A 20,279-nucleotide genomic window follows, 5' to 3' on the forward strand; every position below is an offset into this window, starting at 1 on the left:
ATGTAGGGCAAAGCCATCAGCAAGCCAAGAAGAGAGACCTCAGGAGACAGCAGCCTTGCTGACACCTTGATCTTGGACTTCCTAGCTTCCAGAACTGTGAGAAATCTCTGTTGTATAAGCCCCCCGGTCTATGGTATTTTGTTACGGCAGCCTGGGCTAACTCATACACCATGGCTTTACTATCTTAATTTTGTTTTTTCCTCTCCAGTCTTTTGTCTGTGCATTTGTTCACATTTATGTTTACAGTTACACACATAATGTTCATGCCATTTTGATCTCTGACTCTCAAACTGAGCCCTGCTACATACAGATTGGGAGGAGATGGGGGTGTTGGCCATGGTGCTGCCAGGTCTCCATGGGGTGCTGTGCAGACCTGTCCCAGAGGTGCAGCCTCACCTTACCAACCTCACCATGCTGGCAGAGAAAAGCCAGATGGATGTGGAAAGAAGCACTGTTGCATTCATTCAAGATGAAGTGATGTTTGTCTCTGTCACTTGGCTGCTGACTTGCAAGGGAAAGATACTGGTGGATACTTGTTTTTTCATCATAGTGTTCAACCAAGTGCCCAGCACAGTGCCTGGCAGTCACATTTATTAAGTGATTGAGTGGCCCATTCTCTTCCTGAATGCCAGGTTTGCTTGGGGAATTAAATTGTAAACAGAAGATGGCGTAGTGAGCATGAAATTAGCAAGGTTGGCATTATCAAGCTGTTACAAGTGATAAGAGAGCTCTACTCTGTTGTCTAACAATTTGCCAATTAAAAAAGAATAATCAGCACATCTGGAAGTAATTTAGCAAGTTATGCATTTTATGGTTTCAGCTATTTAAAAAAATATTTAAGAAAGTTATAATACTATTCACTTAATGTGGTCCCATTCTGTAATTTTGAACAATTGCTTGCACCCTATAAACAGTTGGGTCTATTTCTGGGCTCCTTAGAGTATTCTACTTTCTAAGTTCATTTTTACACTTTCTATCATTGTGTTTTGATTAATTTTGCTTTGTAGTATATTCTAGATCTGATTGGGTCATATTGATTTTCTCTACTGAGTTTCTGTTTCATAATGTATTTCCTTGCCTATGTATTTTTACAAAGTAATTATGCTATTTAAAAAATCTTGTTGAACATTTATATTAAACAAAATATCAAAACTGTTGGTTTTCAGCTAGGTTAAAATAAAATGAATAACCCTGACTCCTTGCAGAGCAATAGAGATAATGGTACTTGGAAAAGTAGTAGAACATGAGGAATAAGCTTTATAGGAAACCAAGAAGATAGCAAGAGAATAGCACCTATATAAAAATTAAGACAGATCTCTGCATTCCCAGTAAGCAGAGCAATTCAGGGTTATTACAGATTTGTCTTTTCCTTAATTTTGAGTGAAAAGGACAATCAGAATAAAGGACACAGTAGATAATAATCACTTAGTGCTATAGCGACAACACGATCTTATCAGTTTGTTTTTTTTTTTTTGAGATGGAGTTTCACTCTTGTTGCCCAGGCTGGAGTGCAACGGCACAAAGTCAGCTCACTGCAACCTCTGCCTCCCAGGTTTAAGTGATTCTTCTGCCTCACCCTCCAGAGAGTAGCTGAGATTACAGGTGCCTGCCACCACACCCAACTAATTTTTTGTATTTTTAGTAGAGACAGGGTTTCACTATATTGGCCAGGCTGGTCTTGAACTCCCAACCTCAGGCGATCCACCCGCCTCAGCCTCCCAAAGTGCTGGGATTATAGGCATGAGCCACTGCGCCCATCCAATCCGTTTTTTAAATACACCTTAAGTCAGTCTTAAGAACACAGAATTGCCTAGTGTTTAAATATGCAGACTCCAATGCCACATTGCCTGGGTTGGAGTCAGATCTGCTACTTATTTGCTGAACCCCAGTTTACCCAAAATGGGTTAATAGTTATGCCTACCTCATAGGGTTGCTGGGAGAATAAATGGATTTACATAAAGGACTTCAGTAGTACCTGGCCAACAAATATTAGTTACGTTAAGGAGATTTTGTGTTACGGAGGCACTTTTTAATTTTGGAGAGGTCAGCTTTTCTGTATTTGTTTGTTTTCCTAAATCTGAAAGTCTGCCCTGTACAGGTTTGCATGGACACCGTGGCCCAGTATGGCTGAACTCCCTATCTGACCTGCACCATTCTCAGGGAAATGCTTCTGAGCTTTTGCTCCTGACTTCTTTATCGTACTCTGGCAGCCATCCCCTAGCCTCCTGGCAAAAAGTAGCTGGATTTTGTTAAAATTCAGTCTCTCTTGATACCATCTCTGCTGGATATGAGAGGGGATGGCTACCAGTGGAGCCTTAGCAACCTGATTAAGACTAGATCTGGGCTGGAATGTTCTCAGTGCTCTAAAATTACTGTTGATAAAGTTTCTCTCCATGTCTACCCACTTCCTTGTGCCCTGTTGCTCTCCATCCCATCTTACCAGCATGGGAGCTCAGCCAAGCCTCCTGTGGCTTTCTCCAGTCGATCACTGAGATGATTCTTTCTTCATTTTTCAGGTGCAAGTTCTCTCCTGTTGCCCTGAGTGCCCACTCCCAGGCCCTCTGTATGAGTGACACTTTGGTCTGCCATGGAACCTGGCCCTGCTCTGGCCTGGCTCCTGCTCCTGAGCCTGCTGGCGGATTGTCTGAAAGCTGCTCAGTCCCGAGACTTCACAGTGAAAGACATTATCTACCTCCACCCTTCAAGTAAGACTGTTCTCTTTGCTGCAGAAATATCACTTTATTTCAAATAAGAAGTGGTTCAAAAACTGGCCAGGAAAAGGATCCTTCAGTATAGTGAAAACCTCCTGTGATTTAATTGGAGTGGTGCAGTAATTTACAAAAGATGTTTTATGCTTTACCCTCACCTTTTCACAAGAAGATTTTTGGTGGTGTTAAGGCAAATTATTGGGTTTGTTTTCTCTGTTCCCTACACAATCACTCTGATTCTGAACACTCTTCCCCTTGTACTCGTGCCAGTCCTAAGTCAGCTATTAAAGTGAACCACCATATCCCAGAAGGAGGATTGTTTGTAAAAGATCAATCCTTTATACGTAAGATAATAGCTGGTCTTCCTCTCTCTGCATCTAATTCTCAATTTCAGCGTAATTTCCTCCCACAACTTCCAATGCCCTGTGCCTCCTTTTGGTTGCCTATATTTAAGAATTATCTAGGGAATGCATAGTAACATAGATGCCCAGATCCCTGCCCTAGAGTTTCTGATTTGCATGTATCTCAGGCTGTACCTGTGGATTTTTGCTTTCAGCAAGAACTTCAACTACTTCTGCTGCAGATATTCTAAGGATCACACTTTAGGAAACAGCAGTTTGACTTCCTCTTTTGGTCTCTATCTTTGTATTTATTGTCTCTTTGTATGAATCCTCTTCTGTATTGCCCCTGTTGAGGTGAGAGCTGGTTGCATTGTGTATATTCTGACCTTCGGCTTTTGCCCCAAGGTGCATTACTCTTTTGAAATGCTCTACTTAACAAATATAGTTTGAGTGTCCACTGTGTGTCAAGGATTGTGATAGGCTTGAAAGCATAAAGGCAAATCAAACACAGTCCTTGCTTTTGAGGATCACATAGTCTACAAAGTGAAGGCAGCCATGTGGATTCCTTCAATCCACATGGTTGGAATATTTAATGTCTGCTTGTTCTGGGTTAGCTGAGAGGTGGTATGCAGAATGCCCCGGGGCTTGGAGTCCACCTGACCTAGGGTCAGCAACTAGCTCAGCTGCTTTGTGGCCTTTTGACTTAAATTCCCTATCATTGTGAAGATTAAATTAAAAATGTGTATGAAGCACTTAGCACTGCGTGTGAGACATAGGACATGCTCAATGTTAGGAGAATTCTTTGTGTTAATTTTGTCTTTTCTAAAGTGGTAAAGTAATATAATGCATACTCGGTAGCATTATTTTACGGAGCAGAAATAATATCTGTAAAACACTAGGCCTATACCACACCAGGCAATCAAATGGTTGTTTACATTATTGTTTTTGTTATCATTGGCTTAGTAAACTGGGGGTGCTGAGAATACACTGCTGCAGTGTTGTATAACTCCAATATACTTTTAATAGGCAGCAAATAATTTCTTTAGACTTCTATTGTGTCTGTACCCTCTTATCAGTGTAGTCTGGTGCCCACTGGTTAATCGTATGGAAGACTTACCTGGCTGCTTGTTTCGTGGGGCTTTTTATTTTAATAATATGCATGAAGAGAAGGTGCTTTAATATTTGTTCTGTTTTCTAGATTGCATTTTGCTGTTTTCTCCAAATAGGCATGCTACTTTATTAGACTTGGTGAATCAAAAACCTAAGTTTCTGTCTCTTAGGGTTGATTGCCAGAGTTTTCAGCTTCTGTATGATTCCTTCTCAACTTCAGTGACAGACTCAGTAGTAACTGGGCTGCAGAAAAGGTCCACACCGGACCTACACGGAGGCTGTGATTGTACACACAGAGTGGGAAGGAGAATTAAGGTGACTGGATTTAACAACATACACACCACTTCTACCTCAGTTAGTGTGGTGGGTCAGTGCCCTGTGTGTTGGGTCTCTGTTTGGAAATTCAATTTCAGAAGGAGGTCTTGAAGGCTGAGCCTTGCAAGCAGAGGGAAATCACTTCTGCTCTTGAAAAGTTGGTGAAAAAGTTCTGCTCATATGACCAATGTTAATTAAATAAAGCCATGGCCTGATTAGAAGAAACTCGCCATATGTAAAGAATTATTAGGGCTTCCTCTTCCCCTCACTGGCCTGAGGTGATCTGTAAAAATGGTTCACTATTCATTTGACCTGGAAAACCAAATCATGCAAATCAGGGTTCAAATCTTCATGTTCACTTTAAGAACACCTGTGAAACTGCCCAGACCATCAAGCGTATGTATGTACAAAAAGCCACTGAGTTGTCTGAAAGATGTCACTTTACAAAAATAATGTCTACCATTCTAACATTAAGATGGTGGAGTTGGTAGGTGTGCCCAGGCCAAACAGTGAGGCTGAACACAGGACCAGTGGCCTGAAAAGAGTGCTGATTGTTTGCTGCACATGCTTTAAAACGCAGAGTCATGCTGTACTTAAGGGTTTAGATGTAGATTCCCTGGTCATTGAGCCTATCCAGGTGAACAAGGGATCCAAGATGCACGGCTGAACTTACTTAAAGAGCCATACATGAGCTCCCCGTGTCACGTCGAGATGACCCTTACTGAAAAGAATCAAATTGTTCCTAAACCAGAAGAGGGAGTTGCAGAGAAGAAAAAGATATCCCGGAAGAAACTGAAGAAACAAAAACGTATGACATGGGAATAAATGCAGCATAAAACAAATGCAAATAAAAGTAAAAGAAAAAAGAATTGGTGAGGTTTTCTGATATGATTCTGAGATATGGAAAAGGATAGAAGTTGTTCCTAAGTGAGATTATAAGTAGATGATTCACCAGCAGGTCAGGGTCCAAGTTCTCTTTAGAGTCTCCCTCCGTAACTTATGATGGGAATACTGTATAAATTCTTGTTAGAGTGAAGTTACTATGAATGGCTCCTACTTGGCCAGAAGTTTGTTTATTCTGTCCCTTTTTTTTTTTTTTTTTTTTTTTTTTTGAGACAGAGTCTCACTCTGTCGCCCAGGCTGGAGTGCAGTGGTGCGATCTTGGCTAACTGCAAGCTCCGCCTCCTGGTTTCATGCCATTCTCCTGCCTCAGCCTCCCGAGAAGCTGGGACTACAGGCGCCCGCCACCAGGCCTAAATTTTTTTTTTTTTTTTTTTGTATTTTTAGTAGAGACGGGTTTCACCATGTTAGCCAGGGTGGTCTCCATTTCCTGACCTCGTGATCTGCCCGCCTCGGCCTCCCAAAGTGCTGGGATTACAGACATGAGCCACCGCGCCTGGCCTATTCTGTCCACTTTTAAATCAGTATTAACTTCTAATTTCTTTGAACTATTTTAGAAGTTTGTGGTGTGTGTTTTCACACTTTGATTTTTTAAATGGCATGGTTCTATGTCCTTGAGCACTAGACCATATTAAGATGTAGTCTCTACAAATAAGCAGTTATCTGTTGAACATAGACCGTAAAAAATATCTGAGGGAAGTATGGGATTAGTTTGATTTTGAATTATTTATATAGTCACCTCACTTTGTAGATGAAGGCACAAACAGCGTTCTTTTGTGAGTGAGCCACATTTCATTAATGTTACAGTGTGTAACATGAAGCTCGGAACCTGCTGAAGGAGAAATATAGTGATGCTGGAGATATGAGAAGACACACACACATTTTCTGTACCAGACAAACAGAAGCTATTTTCACCTCATTCCGATGCCCGGAACAGCCATCACTGATAATAACTGGGGAGAGATTGGAACTCAGGCTGGGAAAATTCAGCCTCCCATGACTAATCTTTTTTGCTCCCTGGTTTCCTAATCTTTGAAGTTTCTGAACATTTAAAAGAAAGAAACTTCATGGCTTTCAAATCTGAAGCACTGTCGTCAATAATGTTCTTTTCTGTAATCCTTGTGTCATTTGTTGTTGAGTTTTTCTTTGCTTGTTTTTATGTGAAAAATGAATTTCATCCCAGCCTATGATTCAAATACCAAATCAAATAAAAACTTTCAAAACAAGAGTTACTATTAAGAGAAATGGAGCTGCTTATTTGGTAGTCAGACATTGTAAGAGATAGCAGAGTTTAATATACTAAGTGGCTGCGACCTATTCTTGGCCTCCATTTCTTTCCTTAGAATAGAAAGAAACCTTTCCTAAGAATATCCAGTTTTCCTCTGGTTGCATGTTTTGAATCTTTCCTTAATCATGTGCACCAAAGAGCTGTATTCCTGTGGGGGCTTGTTTGTGCCCATGTAGAGAGCCAAATAAGTTTGTTCAGACTGTACTACGTAAGCCTTAGAGAGTAAGGGGACTTTCTAGGAAGGTACCAGATAATGTATTTATTTCTGTCAGAAATATGTTCATATTAAAATTTTACTTACAATATTTTGTTGCCAAGTGGACTGAGAAAAAAGATACATTTATTAGATTTCTAGAATTTTTATATTTGCATCCAGTTTTCAGAAACAATGGAAGTTAATTTGGTAAGAATAGAAAAATGTTTGGATGCATTACACATCAGCGTACCTTTCAAAACAAAAGTCTGTTCTCACCACGGTTCTGGTAACTGAAGGCCTTTGTCTAGGCAAAAGTTCCAAGAGATGGAAACAAAGACTAAATCTTTTCTGATACCGTACAAATGAATTATGGTCGGTTGAACTATGGCTGACCATGAGAGTTAATGGACAGATTATTTTACAGGAAGTAACTGGGCACTTTGGCGTTTCTTTTTTTCTTTACAATCACCTTCTCTTAAGGGACCAAGGACTTATGCCCTGAAATACAGAGTACTGAGCTTATTAACTCTGTGATCAAGAGCCAAATTAGATTCATTCACAGCTGGGGCCACAACAATTTGAAACTCCGCTTGCTCTACAGTACTTTGAAGTAACAAAGAAGCAAATAGCACATCTCTTAGGAACCTCTTTCCTTCCTTTAAAAAAAAAAAAACCTCTTTATCAGATGCAGTATCAATTAGCAAGTTACTGGAGATAGTTGTTCATCTGTAGACCTCATTTCTGACAAAATATCTCGAGGGAAGAATTTAACCATTTACTTGTATTATACCTTAATTATCCACTGAAAGCAGTATGTTTGCAGAGATTTGTCATTAATCAGGGTGTGATTATTCACTAATTGGTATTACCTGCCAAGATGTCAGTAAAAGTTCCTACAGGCAAATATTAAACTCTAGCCATTGAGAATGTGCACAGATATGGAGCTGTAGATTCTAAAAGAAAACTCACCAAAAATGAGATAATTTGGTTGTCAATGATATGTGCTGATAAACTCAGAGATAAAAGAATTTAAGCAAAGCTTCATTTTGCTGCCATAGTATTTTAGTTCCCACTCCTGTTTAAATTTCAATATACTTTGGATTCATTTTCAGAATCCAGGCCTCTTATGTAAGAAATAAGTGTTTATAGTATGTCACTTGTCTCACAAAAGATCATTTTGAAAAGTCTATTAAGTAATTCAAATTTGTGAACACTACAACTTACTAGTATTAGGGTCTCAATAAGTTTGTTCTTGGAGTAGCTGGATCGTCAATCTTCATTCAGAATTCTTAATTTATCTCTTTGATGGGAAAGTTTCCAGGAATAACTAATTCAGTATTCCATCCAAAAATTTTACTGGCTGCAGTGACAGACAGATAAAATTGGATGCCCCAGTGAATTAATCATGCAAACTGAAGTGGTATGAGTAGCTTGCAGCCATAAACCTTGGTGAATATGAGGATCATTTTTCTGAGAAATGCACTTCTTTGACAAATGCTTTATATCTTTTCTTTTCCAAAATGTCTACTTTGATCATTCTGCTTCAAATTTTACAAGCCATTTTAAAGTCCAATCTTTGAAAGTTGTTTATATATTAAGTATTTTAAACTTGATAGGGAAACTTTTTTAATGTATCCAATGAGGACAATTTCCTAAAATATTTTATATGATTAATTAAAATATCTGCAAGAGTATTGCATGGCTTTGGCATTTGAGAACCTGTTTTGTTTTTGTTTTTTTAATTCTTCAGCCATGTACAGGAATACCTTAGAGATTATTGCAGGATCAGTTCCAGAGCACCACAACAAAGCAATTATCACAATAAAGCAAGTTATGCAAATTTGTTGGTCTCCTTGTGCATATAAAAGTTATGTTTATATTATACCATAGTCTATTAAGTGTGGAATAGCATTATGTCTAAAAAACAATGTGCATATCTTTTTTTTTTTTTTTTTTTTGAGGCAGGGCTTGGCTCTGTGGCCCAGGCTGGAGTGCAGTGGTGCAATCTCAGTTTACTGCAGCCACTGCCACCTAGGCTCAAGCGATTCTCCCACCTCAGCCTCCTGAGTAGCTGGGACCACAGGTGTGCACCACCACGCCTGGCTAATTTTTGTATTTTTAGTAGAGACGGGATTTCTTCATGTAGCTAAGGCTGGTCTTGAACTTGTGAGCTCTAGCTATCCACGTGACTCGGCCTCCCAAAGTGCTGAGATTACATCGTTGGCCACCATGTTCCACCAACAATGTGCGTATCTTAATTTAAAAAGACTTTATTGCTAAAAATGCTAAGATCATCTGAGCCTTTAGTGAGTTGTAATCTTTTTTTCTGGTGGAGGGTCTTGCCTTGATATTGATGGCTGTTGAATGATCACGGTGATGGTTGCTGAAGGCTGGGGTAGCTGTGGCAATTTTTAAAAATAAGGCAACAATGAAGTTTACCATATCAGCTGATTCTGCCCTTCACAAAAGATTTCTCAGTAGCATGTGATGCTGTTTGACAGCATTCTACTCACAGGAGAACTTCTTTCAAAATTGGAATTAATCTTCTCAAAACCCTGCCACTGCTTTATCAACAGTTCTGTGATGTTCTAAATCCTTTTTTGTCATTTCAACAATGTTCACAGCATCTTCACCAGGAGTAGATTCCATCTCAAGAAACGGCATTTTTTTTTGCTCGTTCATAAGAAGCCAACTCCTCATTCATTTAACTTCTATCGTGAGATTACAGCAGTTCAGTCACCTTTTCAGGCTCCGCTTCTAATTCTAGTTCTCTTGCTGTGTCCACCACATCTGCAGTTACTTTCTCTACTGAAATCAAAGTCATCCGTGATGGTTGGAATCATGTATTTCCAAACTGCTGTTAATGTTGACATTTTGACCACCTGTGAATCACAAATGTTCTTAATGGCACCTAGATGATTAATCCTTTCTAGAAGGGATTTTAATTTACTTTGCTCATATTCATTAGCAAAATCATGATCTATGGCAGCTATAGGCTTACAAATACATTTCTTAAATAATAAAACTTGAAACTCAAAATGACTTCTTGATCCATCAACTACAAAAGGGATGTTGGGATCACAGGCATGAAAACGACATTAATTTCCTTGTAGATCTCCATCAGAGCTCTTGAGTGACCAGCTGTATTGCCAATGAGCAGTAGTATTTTGAAAGAAATATTTTTTTTCTGAGCAGTAGATCCCAACAGGGGGCTTACAATATTCAGTAGACAATTCTGTAAATAAATGTGCTGTCATCCAGGCTTTGTTGTTCCATTTATAGAGCACAGAGTAGATTTAACATAATTTTTAAAGTCTCAAGGATTTTAAGAATGATAAATTAGCATTGGCTTCAATTTAAAAGTCACCAGCTGTATTAGCACCTAACAAAAGAATCAGCCTATCCTTTGAAGCCAGGCATTGACTTTTCTCTCTAGCTATGAAAGTCCTAGATGTCATCTTCTTTCAATATAAGGCTGTTTTGTCTACACTGAAAATCTGTTTAGTGTCATCTTCAGTGATCTTAACTAGATTTTCTGGATAACTTGCTGCAACTTCCTCATTAGCACTTTCCATTTTACCTTATGATTTTATGTTATGGAAATGGATTTTTTCCTTAAACCTTGAGAACCATTCTCTGCTAGCTGCAGACTTTTCTTCTGCAGCTTCTTCATGTCTCTCAGCCTTTATAGAACTAATGAGAGTTAGGACCTTGACTTGGATTAGGCTTTGGTTTAAGGGAATGCTGTGGCTGGTTTGATCTTCTATCCAGACCACTCAAACTTTCTCTGTATCAGCAAAAAGGCTGTTCTACATTCTTAACATTCGTGTATTCATTAAAGTAGCACTTTTAACTTCCTTCAAGAACCTTTCCTTTATATTTACAACTTGGCTAACTGGCACAAGAGGCCTAGCTTTCAGCCTATCTCAGCTTTCAACATGCCTTCCTCACCAGTCTTAATCATTTTTAGGTTTTGATTTAAAGTGAAAATTGTGTTACTCTTCCTTTCACCTGAACACTTAGAGGCATTTGTAGGGATACTAGTTGGCCTAATTTCTGTATTGTTGTATCTCAGGAAATATGGAGGTCTGGGGCAGGGAAAGGGAGAGAGAGAGAGATGGAAGAATAGCAGGTCGTTGGAGCAGTCAAAACATACACATTTATTCAGTTCATCATTTTATGTGGGTGCAGTTTGTGGTGCCCCCAAACAATTATAATAGTATTTCAGAGATTACTGATCACAAGTCACCATACAGATACAAAAGTAATGGAAAAGTTTGACATATTGCAAGCATTCCCAAAATGTGACACAGATATGAAGTGAGCATGTGCAATTGGAAAATGACACTGATAGACTTGCTCAATGCAGGGTTGCCACAAAACTTCAATTTGTAAAAATACAGTATCTGCAAAGTGTGCTAAAATGAATTGTGATACAACAAGGTATATCTGCCCTTACCTAAATAGAACCTTTCAATTCAAATGTAACCCATTTTTCTATAGGTGGGTAATGTGAAGGTATAAAAAGTATTTGTTTATAGCTTATAAAATACTTCTCTTTATCACAATTATATGACATTTTCCCCCTATTAAAATTTCCTCATGAAAATGGAGTGGTTGGATGGCTGTGTCTAAGCTGCTTTCCATCATTTTGTAAAATGATCTATGTACTTTTTCTATCATTCTGTTTATGAATTTGAGTTACTGTGTGAGAGACTTAGAGCATGCAAATGGGCCATAAAAAGTTCCGATTACTTGCCTTTTTTAGACTGTTTATGACTTTTGATCATGATACATTATTTGATATTGTCATAGTCAGGTCTGTGAAGTAATGCAAGCATGTACATGGATGGGCGGCTATTCTCGGCAAGGTGAAAATCAAAGTGATATCTGGTCCATCATTCTGGCCTTAAGCTGCTGCCTTCTCCTTCATTTATTTTTGATAACATATCTAATTGGTTCCATGTGGGCAGAGCAATTTACCCTGAGATGATTATTTCCGCCAGTGGGATATGCAGGCTCAGCCATCTGCGAGGGAGAACAGTTGGCTCCTGCAGATGAAGTGTTTGAGTGTTTGCAGCTTTCAAATAGGCCAGGTAATTTTACAAATTAAACAACACAAGTTTTGTTTATGAAAGGCAAAACTCTTAAGTAGTGAAGCAAGCAAATGATTAGAGCTAAATGCACGTCAGTGGTAAGGACAAAGAACAGCTGGGCCTGACATTCCTCGGTGATCCTCATCTTTTTGTGGAGAGAAGGCCTTGGGTGCCCGCGACAATCTCCAGAGCTCAAATCTCATGTGACCCCTCCTCACCTGAGCTTATAGGTGAAGAATAGAAGCACTTGGAGGACAGTTCCTTCTGAAGGCAGGAAGAGGCAACTCTCCAGTGGGAGCAGTAGGAAGAGATAAGTGGGGCTTCCTGGAATGGCCTAGTCCTCAGGCTAGAACTGGTAGCCTCTGGTGCCTCATCCCCATGTCCCCTCAGCATCTAGCTTCTATGGACATGGGTCCGAAAGGCACCTGAAGAGGGTCACCTCTGCATGGGCAGCATATATTTTAGCAATGAAGACTCTTCTCTTAGCTAAGGCTTACCATCTCCAAGGATTCATAATGACATCAGGTCTGAACAGATAAAAATTTTACAATGTACCAGAGAAATTGCCACTTTTGTAGATTGAAATGGTCAAACATCAGGAAATTTTGTGATGATTCAACCCAATATTTTTATTCGCATGTTGACATCTGTGTATAAGTTGACATGAGTAAGTTATTAGAAATCCAGAGAATGCCTTTTTAATTAAAATTTTTATTGAGATAATTTTAAAGTCATACGCAATTTTAGGACATAGTACATGATGCTGAGTGTGGTAGTTTATGCCTATAATCCCAGCAGTTTGGGAGGCCGAGGCTGGAAAATCCCTTGAGGCCAGGAGTTCGAGAAATAATACAGTGAGATCCCATGTACCCATTATCCAGTTGGTCCCAGTGGTGACATTTTGAAAAACTAAAGCATAGGCTGGGTGTGGTGGCTCATACCTGTAATCCCAGCACTTTGGGAGGCCAAGGAGGGTGGATCACCTGAGGTCAGGAGTTCAAGACTAGCCTGGCCAACATGGTAAAACTCCATCTCTACTAAAAATACAAAATTAGCCGGGTATGGTGGCACATGCCTGTAATCCCAGCTACTTGGGAGGCTGAGGCAGGAGAATCGCTTGAACCCGGGAGAAGGAGGTTGCCATGAGCCGAGATTGTGCCACTGCACTCCTGCCTGGGCAACGAGGGTGAAAGTCAGAAAAAAAGAAAAGAAAGAAAGAAAAGAAAAACTATAGCATAATACCACAACCATTATATTAATATCAACACAATCAGTCTACCAATGTCATTCTGATTTCCCTAATTTTACTCTGTGTGTGTACATTTAGTTCTACCTAATTTTATCATGTGTAGGTTTGTGTATCCTCCACCACAGTCGAGACACTGAAGAGTTTCAGTAACACAAGGGTTCCTCCTACTGGCCTCAAACCCACCTCTCTCCCCACCTCTCCACCCCTACTCCCACCTCTGCCATCCCTAACCCCTGACAACCACTAATCATTTCAAAAATGTCATATAAATGGAACCATGCAATATATAACCTTTTGGGATGGGCTTTATTCACTCCAGATAATTTCCTGGAAACTCACCCAAGTTGTTGAAAGTAGTAATAGTTCATTCCTTTTTATTGCTGACTAATGTTCCATAGTATGGATGTCCAACAGTTTGTTTAACCATTCACCCACTGAAGGACATCGAGGATATTTCCAGTTTTGGGGCTATTACAAATAAAGTTCCTGTTGACATTTGTGTACAGATTTGTGCATGAATACAAATGTTCATTTCTCAGGGATAGATGCCCAAGAGTAAAGTTGCTGGGTCATATGGTAGTTGAAGGTTTAAGAAACTGCTAAGTTGTCTTGAGAATCCTTTCTTTAAAATAATGAAAATGTCTTAACTTCACAGGATTCTGTGCCTTGTCTAAAAATTAATCTTTTCTCTTAATCCTTTTTTTAGCCACACCATATCCTGGTGGATTTAAATGTTTCACCTGTGAAAAGGCAGCAGACAATTATGAGTGCAACCGATGGGCTCCAGACATCTACTGCCCTCGAGGTAAACTCTCAGTAGACTGATTGGGGTCCCCTGGGCTGTCTATGAGTGAACAGCCCTTTTGACTTTGGTGATGTATAAAGAGAGGCATGCTTGCAATCTCAGCTGCTCCTCTTGTCTAAGGCTATTCGATCTTTTGTACCACACCAATAACTTATCAGAGATTCTCAGAGATATAAACGGAGCATAGGATTGTTTCCTTTCTCATGAAGTATTTTTGGCACTCCACAGGAGGTGATACCTTCGTCTGTACCCCCAGGCCCAGTCAAATGTAGGACAAGAGAACAGCCAGTCTGTCTGCCACTCTTTGAGGCATTAGTCAGTGCATAGTAACCTCTTTTATGTAATGTATGAATTGATGTTCATATAAAGATTCCATTGATTACATATCTTGCCAGAGACTTTCATGCAGTCTCTAGAATTTAGAATTCTGAATGTCATCATTGCACAAATAAAATCCCTGGGATTTTTAAACTATTAAGTTTTGAAGGATGAGATGAACACTGAACTGAAGCATGGAATTTTGACCCAAAGGCCCATTTCAAAATAAAGAAATACCCATTATATTCATGTCTCTTTTATCCTATCAAAAAAAATAGATGGTTATATTTGGCTACGGAGTCACTGTTAACTGGCTATTTTACTTTGGAGGAAAATCTATTTATTTGGTGGGGGTAGAGATAATGAGCACAGGGAATTTTATTGACAAATGTTCGAGTGAGTAGTTAGATGGGTTTCACTGCTGATCTAATTCAGTTGTTAAAATGGCTTGGACACAACACCACCAAATCAATTATTTTTCAACATAACACGAGTATTATATAAGAGTTCTCATAATTAACCCAGTGAATGGTATTCTGCCTCTCATGGAGGATTGGAAATTGGGAGAGCATGGAAACTGAAATTAAAGGAAACATGTCAACTATCCAAGCTAGTACTCTAACCCAGGAGTCTCCACTCCACCTAGTGTGTGCAGTAGAAACACCTGTGGAATTTTTCAAAGAAATCACTGAAAGCTTTGCCCTGCCTAGACCAGTGGTTTTCAAACTTCAGCAGCAGCATCATTCTCCAGAGAGCTTATTAAAACATAGATTTCTGCTCCCACCCACTTCTTCACCCACATTTCTGATTCAGTGGGTCTGAGATAGGGCCTGAGAATTCGCATTTCTAAAGTGTTGTCAGGTGATGAGTTAAGAATCACAGCTCTACACAAATTGAACCAGCATTCTGAGATTAGGGCCCTGCATTGGTACTTTAAATATTGCAGTTGATTCTAATGAAAAGTCAGGGGCAAGAGCCACAGGGAGCTCCTCTATATAAGAAAGAGAAATGTAGTGTTGTCATTTCTAGGCTCTTCTTGTTGACTTTTAGGTAGAGATGACAATGGGGCCTATAGGGCAGAGAAAAACATGGAAGCACTAAAGATTGGCTTAACTGAAAACTAGATATCCGGCCATCTGAGTAATCAAAAATAAGTTTTATTGCCATCTGTAGTCACTGCTCATTTCCAAATGGGCCAGTATTTTCTAACATTACCACTGTGGAATGAACATTGCTAATGGATCTGGTTAAACCACTGCTTCTCAGACTTGGCTGTCTATTGAAATTACCTGGTAAACTTTCGAAAGCACTAACACCTAGATTTATTCCCAGCGATTCATATTAAATGGTCTAGCTAGGCATAAGGATTTTTAAAAGCCCTCCAAATGGTTCTAATATGCAACCAAATTTGAGAACCATCATGAACAGTGACTTCAGGCAAAACCAAGATGATTTGCTTTGTATATCTAGTCATCTTTGGGTTGGTTCCTGTGTGATAAAGCTGGCTGATTTGCTTTTGAATCTGTTGCCCCGTTGGTCAGAGCTAGTGTATAGGAAGCATGTTTTAGTCCACTTGTGATGCTGTCATAAAATACCTCACACTGGGTAATATATAAACAATAGAAGTTTATTTCTCGCAGTTCTTGAGGCTGGGAAGTCCCAGATCAAGGTGCTGGCAGGTTCTAGAAGGGCATAGACTCTCTGCTTTCAAGGTGACACCTTGCTGCTGCATCCTCTGGAGGGGAGGAACACTGTGCCCTCACGTGGCAGAAGACAAAAGGGGGGGAAGGGAACAGACCCACTCCCTCAAACATTTTTATAAGGGTCCTAATCCCATTCATGAGGGCTCCACACTCATGACTTAATCACCTCTTAAACGCCCCACCTCTTAATATCCTCACATTGGTGATTAAGTTGCATATGAACTTTGGGGGACACATTCGGACCATAGCAAAATGTGACTGTGCTTCTCTTGGTACTGACTGAGCTTTGAGGTAACCTTAGTGGAGATAATGCAGAGGAAAAAGGAATGTGAACTGGTATTCTCTGTAGGCTCTGGGCCACGTTTGATGGTATACAAGTATATCCCTGTCAAAAAGAAAAAGCAAGGGACCAGAAACACTGCTTGAATGCCTCTCAGAGAAAAGAGGAAGTTCCATCTTGATACTTTCTTTTGTGGTCATAATCTATCATTTCAAAGTCCGGATACCTAAAGGTATTGCAGAGTGGTCTCTACACAATTTATCCTTTTCTCTTTTTTCCCCTGTACTTTTATCTTTTTGTCCTTCAATTTAAAGGGATAAATAGAGAGTCATGCACTGAGGTTCAGAACACAAAACAACCATGCTAGGCCCCTTGGGGAATTACAAAGTGAAAGATAGGAATCTGGTTTCTTCTTTCAGGGAGCAGGCGGTTTAGTTGGGCCGATAGGATCTGAACATATCAGATGTCAAAATTAGCAGGACAAAGGTAAGTGCCAAGTGGAACCTGGCATTAAGCACTGTGGGAGTTTACAGGAAAAAGAGCTATTGGGGACTGAGGTATCCAGCAAAAGCATCATGTGCTGAGAAGATTGCAGTAGCTCTACAACTTGGAACTGGAGGTCCAGCATTGGAGAGAACATGTCTTCCAGGAACTCACTCATAGCAAAGGCATAGAGACAAGACTCCCCAGGTGTGCTCAGTGGATGGGGAGAGAGCTGACCTGGGAGTAGCAGCTAGTTTGTATGAGAGAATTAGGGACCCAAAATAGTGGAGCCAGGTGATTTTTGTGGGGCCTTGAGCATCAGGTAAGGAGTGGGAACTTAAAGCTGTAACCTGAGAAGGGGTGAGGCCACACTCAGCTTCCTGCTTGGCCAGCCCTATTTCCCATGAGTCTTCCGCTCTTTCCTCCAGGTTTTCTTCAGATTTTTCTAACAATGAAAATAATGCCATTTTATTAATAAATTAAAATAGAAAATGTATTTCACTACTAGCTAACTCTAGATTTTTCTGTTTGTTAGTAGTCTGAAGCAGCTCTAGGACTACCAAAGGGCTTAGGAAGGGCAACTGAGACACTGCTATGGAAATTCTAAGACATTCCTGGGTTTTTTTTGGTTTGCTTTGTGACATAGTTAACTAGGTTTAAATTATCACCTGATGTGAAAATAATTTGTTGAAAGTGAAAAAAATCACCTCATCTAAGTATTCAATCTTATATATGCAGAATAAGTGCACACCCCAAATTGCTTAGGGGATTCACTGAATGTCAAGAATTTTCTAAGGCTAACCTCAGTCACATGCATGTGCATAGAGACATAGTGTATCTTAGCGACTGACATTCAGGGATTCAGACTTGTTTTGAGTTATTGTTTGGCCAAGTGTCAGGAAAGCTTTCTCCTGACTGGAATCACTCTTTTGGCAGTGGTGGCATCAGCTGGGCACACCTCTAGCTAACTCAGGTTCCCTGTCTCTCTTTTTTTCAGAAGGTGTGTGATACAAGGGCATTCTCCTCCGTTACATTATTGGTGCCTCTGGTGCTTCCAGATTCATAGTACCATACTCCCTTCCTAGAAATGGGAGCTTAAGATGCTCTCCATAACTGACTCTGGTTGCTTTACTTGCTTGGCTTCCATTTCATCTTTGGTCTCTGAACACTTCCTTTGCAACAACTTTAATTTTATCAGCTACTTATTATAAATCTGTTCAATTTTCTTGATTTTGTGAACCAGAATGGAAAAGGATCTTGAAATCACATTATGTGAGGAGCCAGTTGAAGGAACTGATGATCTAAAACAAGAGTTGAATGTCATGTGCTTGGATCTACTTTTGCCCATGACTTTTCTCTGTGCTGCAAGATGAAAAGATCCTAGAGAGAGGGACTGTAAAAATGGTTATTAAAAGTCTGTGGAATTAAATGTGAAGTCAACGACATTACAGTTTTTAAAAAGGCCTGTTTTGTGGAGGATAGCTAAGCCAAAGACATTATGTTCCTTCTTAATTATGAAGTACAGATGCCTCCCTCTAAGGCAAAATCTCCATTTGAAAATATTGCTGATATATAATCAGAAAAAGAAAATTCTTGAGTTAGAGAACACATATTCTTTTGGCTCCAGCTTCTATGCTGTTCACTGTTTTTCTGTAAAAGTAAAGAAAAAGCTGGACATATTTCTTGATGGCTTTTTCCAGATCAGTTGCCTGATGGTTCTTGCTATAAGCAGGAAATGTAAATGTGATCCTCAGCTCAACTGAAGACAAGACCATAGTTACAAATTTTCAGGAATGATTTCTTTATTGTTGACTTTTTTGACATGGCCCAGGCTGAAACAGACAACCTTTGTGTTTGACTTAACCTAAGGGTGGAAATTTCTTCCTTTTAGGCAATTTTACAGTTAGAATATAGCCCTCCAATTTTTTTTCATTTATACAGGAGTCTCTATTGTCTCTCTGAATCCCATGGGGACCCAACGACTTGGAATTTATTATGGCTTATCTTTTAACATTGTTCTTTCCCTAGGATAGAGAGATCAGTACCTTATCCAGTGTTGGCCCTTGACACTTTCCTTTCTGGAGAATTCATTTGTAATTTACAAAAAGTGCTGGTTACATTTTATCCAACACTTCTGGCTGCTATGTAATAAGGTGTTTTTCAGATGATCTCTCATCGTATTATTGTCATCTTGCTAAGTGAAAGTCTTTTTAAAAGTAACATCCTCCTTTTTAAAAGTAATTTTAAAGTAAAGTTGAATATACATACCGCAAAGTGAAGAGATCATAAGTGCACAATTTGTGAATTTTTACAAAGTGAACATGCTGTGTTTCCACCCATATGAAGCAATAGAACCCCAGAGGCTGCTAGGGTGCCCCAGTCATTATACTCCATCCCCAAAGGTAACAATGTTGAGACTGTTATCATTGAGCATCATATATGTGGAGTTGTATAGAATGTACTCCTTGCTTTCAAACATTATGTATGTGAAATTCCTCCATGTCTTTTTGAGCAACAAAGTCATGTTTTCTCAGGGATGTATAGTAGATCATTATATGAATATACCAAAATTCATCTGTTCCACTATTGAAGGACATTTGAATTGTTTCCAGTTTCTTAACACTATGAACATTCTTCTGTATGTCTTGTGGTACGTGTTCATATGCGTTTCTGCTAGGTCTTTCCCAGAAGTGGGATTGCTAGGCATGGGGCATGTAAGCGTTGGCTTTACTAGATACTGCCTGACCGTTTGCAAAATGACGGTACCACTTATAATCTCACCAGCAGTGCATGCAAGTGCTAGTTGCTGCACAATCTTGCCAACATCTAGTATTGACAGAAACAATACAAGGTAGAAGTTAACCAGATGACATTTTTAAAGTGCTGAAAGTAAATAACTGGCATCCTGGAATTCTATGTGGAGGCCATCAGTCTCGCTTCTCTGAACCTCATTTCTCCTGCAGCTGCCCTGCTAGCTCTGATCTCCTATTTGTGCTCCCAGTCCCCTTGAGACCGATGAAGGTGCTGCCCTACTTCTCTGCCCCTTAGCAGAGCTTTCTGCTTGGTTTCTCAGCCTCTCCACCTGTGCAATTTTTGAATCAGCAAATGCCTCGAGGGGAGAACAGGTATAGAATGTCAGGCACCACTCAGGGGGCTTGTCTTTTCTCTGGTACCTTGCTCTTTAAATCCAGTCTACAACGGCAGGCCTGTGCTTTCACACAGATTTTTGTTGTTTACATTTTAATTGGCTATTTTAATTTTATTCTGTTTCTTGGTAAGACAATGTAAGCCATCCCATTTCAGCTGGCATTATAATTCTCGGAATTAGTCTTAGAACTTTTCTAGCAAGTTTTTTTTTTTTGAGACAGAGTCTTGCTGTATTGCCCAGGGTAGAGTGCAGTGGTGCGATCTCAGCTCACTGCAAGCTCCGCCTCCCAGGTTCACGCCATTCTTCTGCCTCAGCCTCCCGTGTAGCTGGGACTGCAGG

The 20,279-nt window shown here is 39.8% G+C and overlaps 1 protein-coding gene across 3 annotated transcripts in view; it reads left to right on the forward strand.

Annotated features, from left to right (window-relative positions):
• The window catches only part of LYPD6 (LY6/PLAUR domain containing 6), a 141,948-nt gene that overhangs the window by 103,540 nt on the left and 18,129 nt on the right, over window positions 1–20,279 (forward strand). For 2 of the 3 annotated variants that reach the window (XM_054548637.2, NM_001132437.1), the window contains 2 exon segments: window positions 2,517–2,705; window positions 13,910–14,008. In XM_054548637.2, the coding sequence (XP_054404612.1) occupies window positions 2,588–2,705; window positions 13,910–14,008 (217 nt within the window). In that variant the 5' untranslated portion in view covers window positions 2,517–2,587. 3 annotated transcript variants of the gene reach the window in all.

This window comes from Pongo abelii, chromosome 11 (assembly GCF_028885655.2).
Source record: "Pongo abelii isolate AG06213 chromosome 11, NHGRI_mPonAbe1-v2.0_pri, whole genome shotgun sequence".
NCBI lineage: Eukaryota > Metazoa > Chordata > Mammalia > Primates > Hominidae > Pongo > Pongo abelii.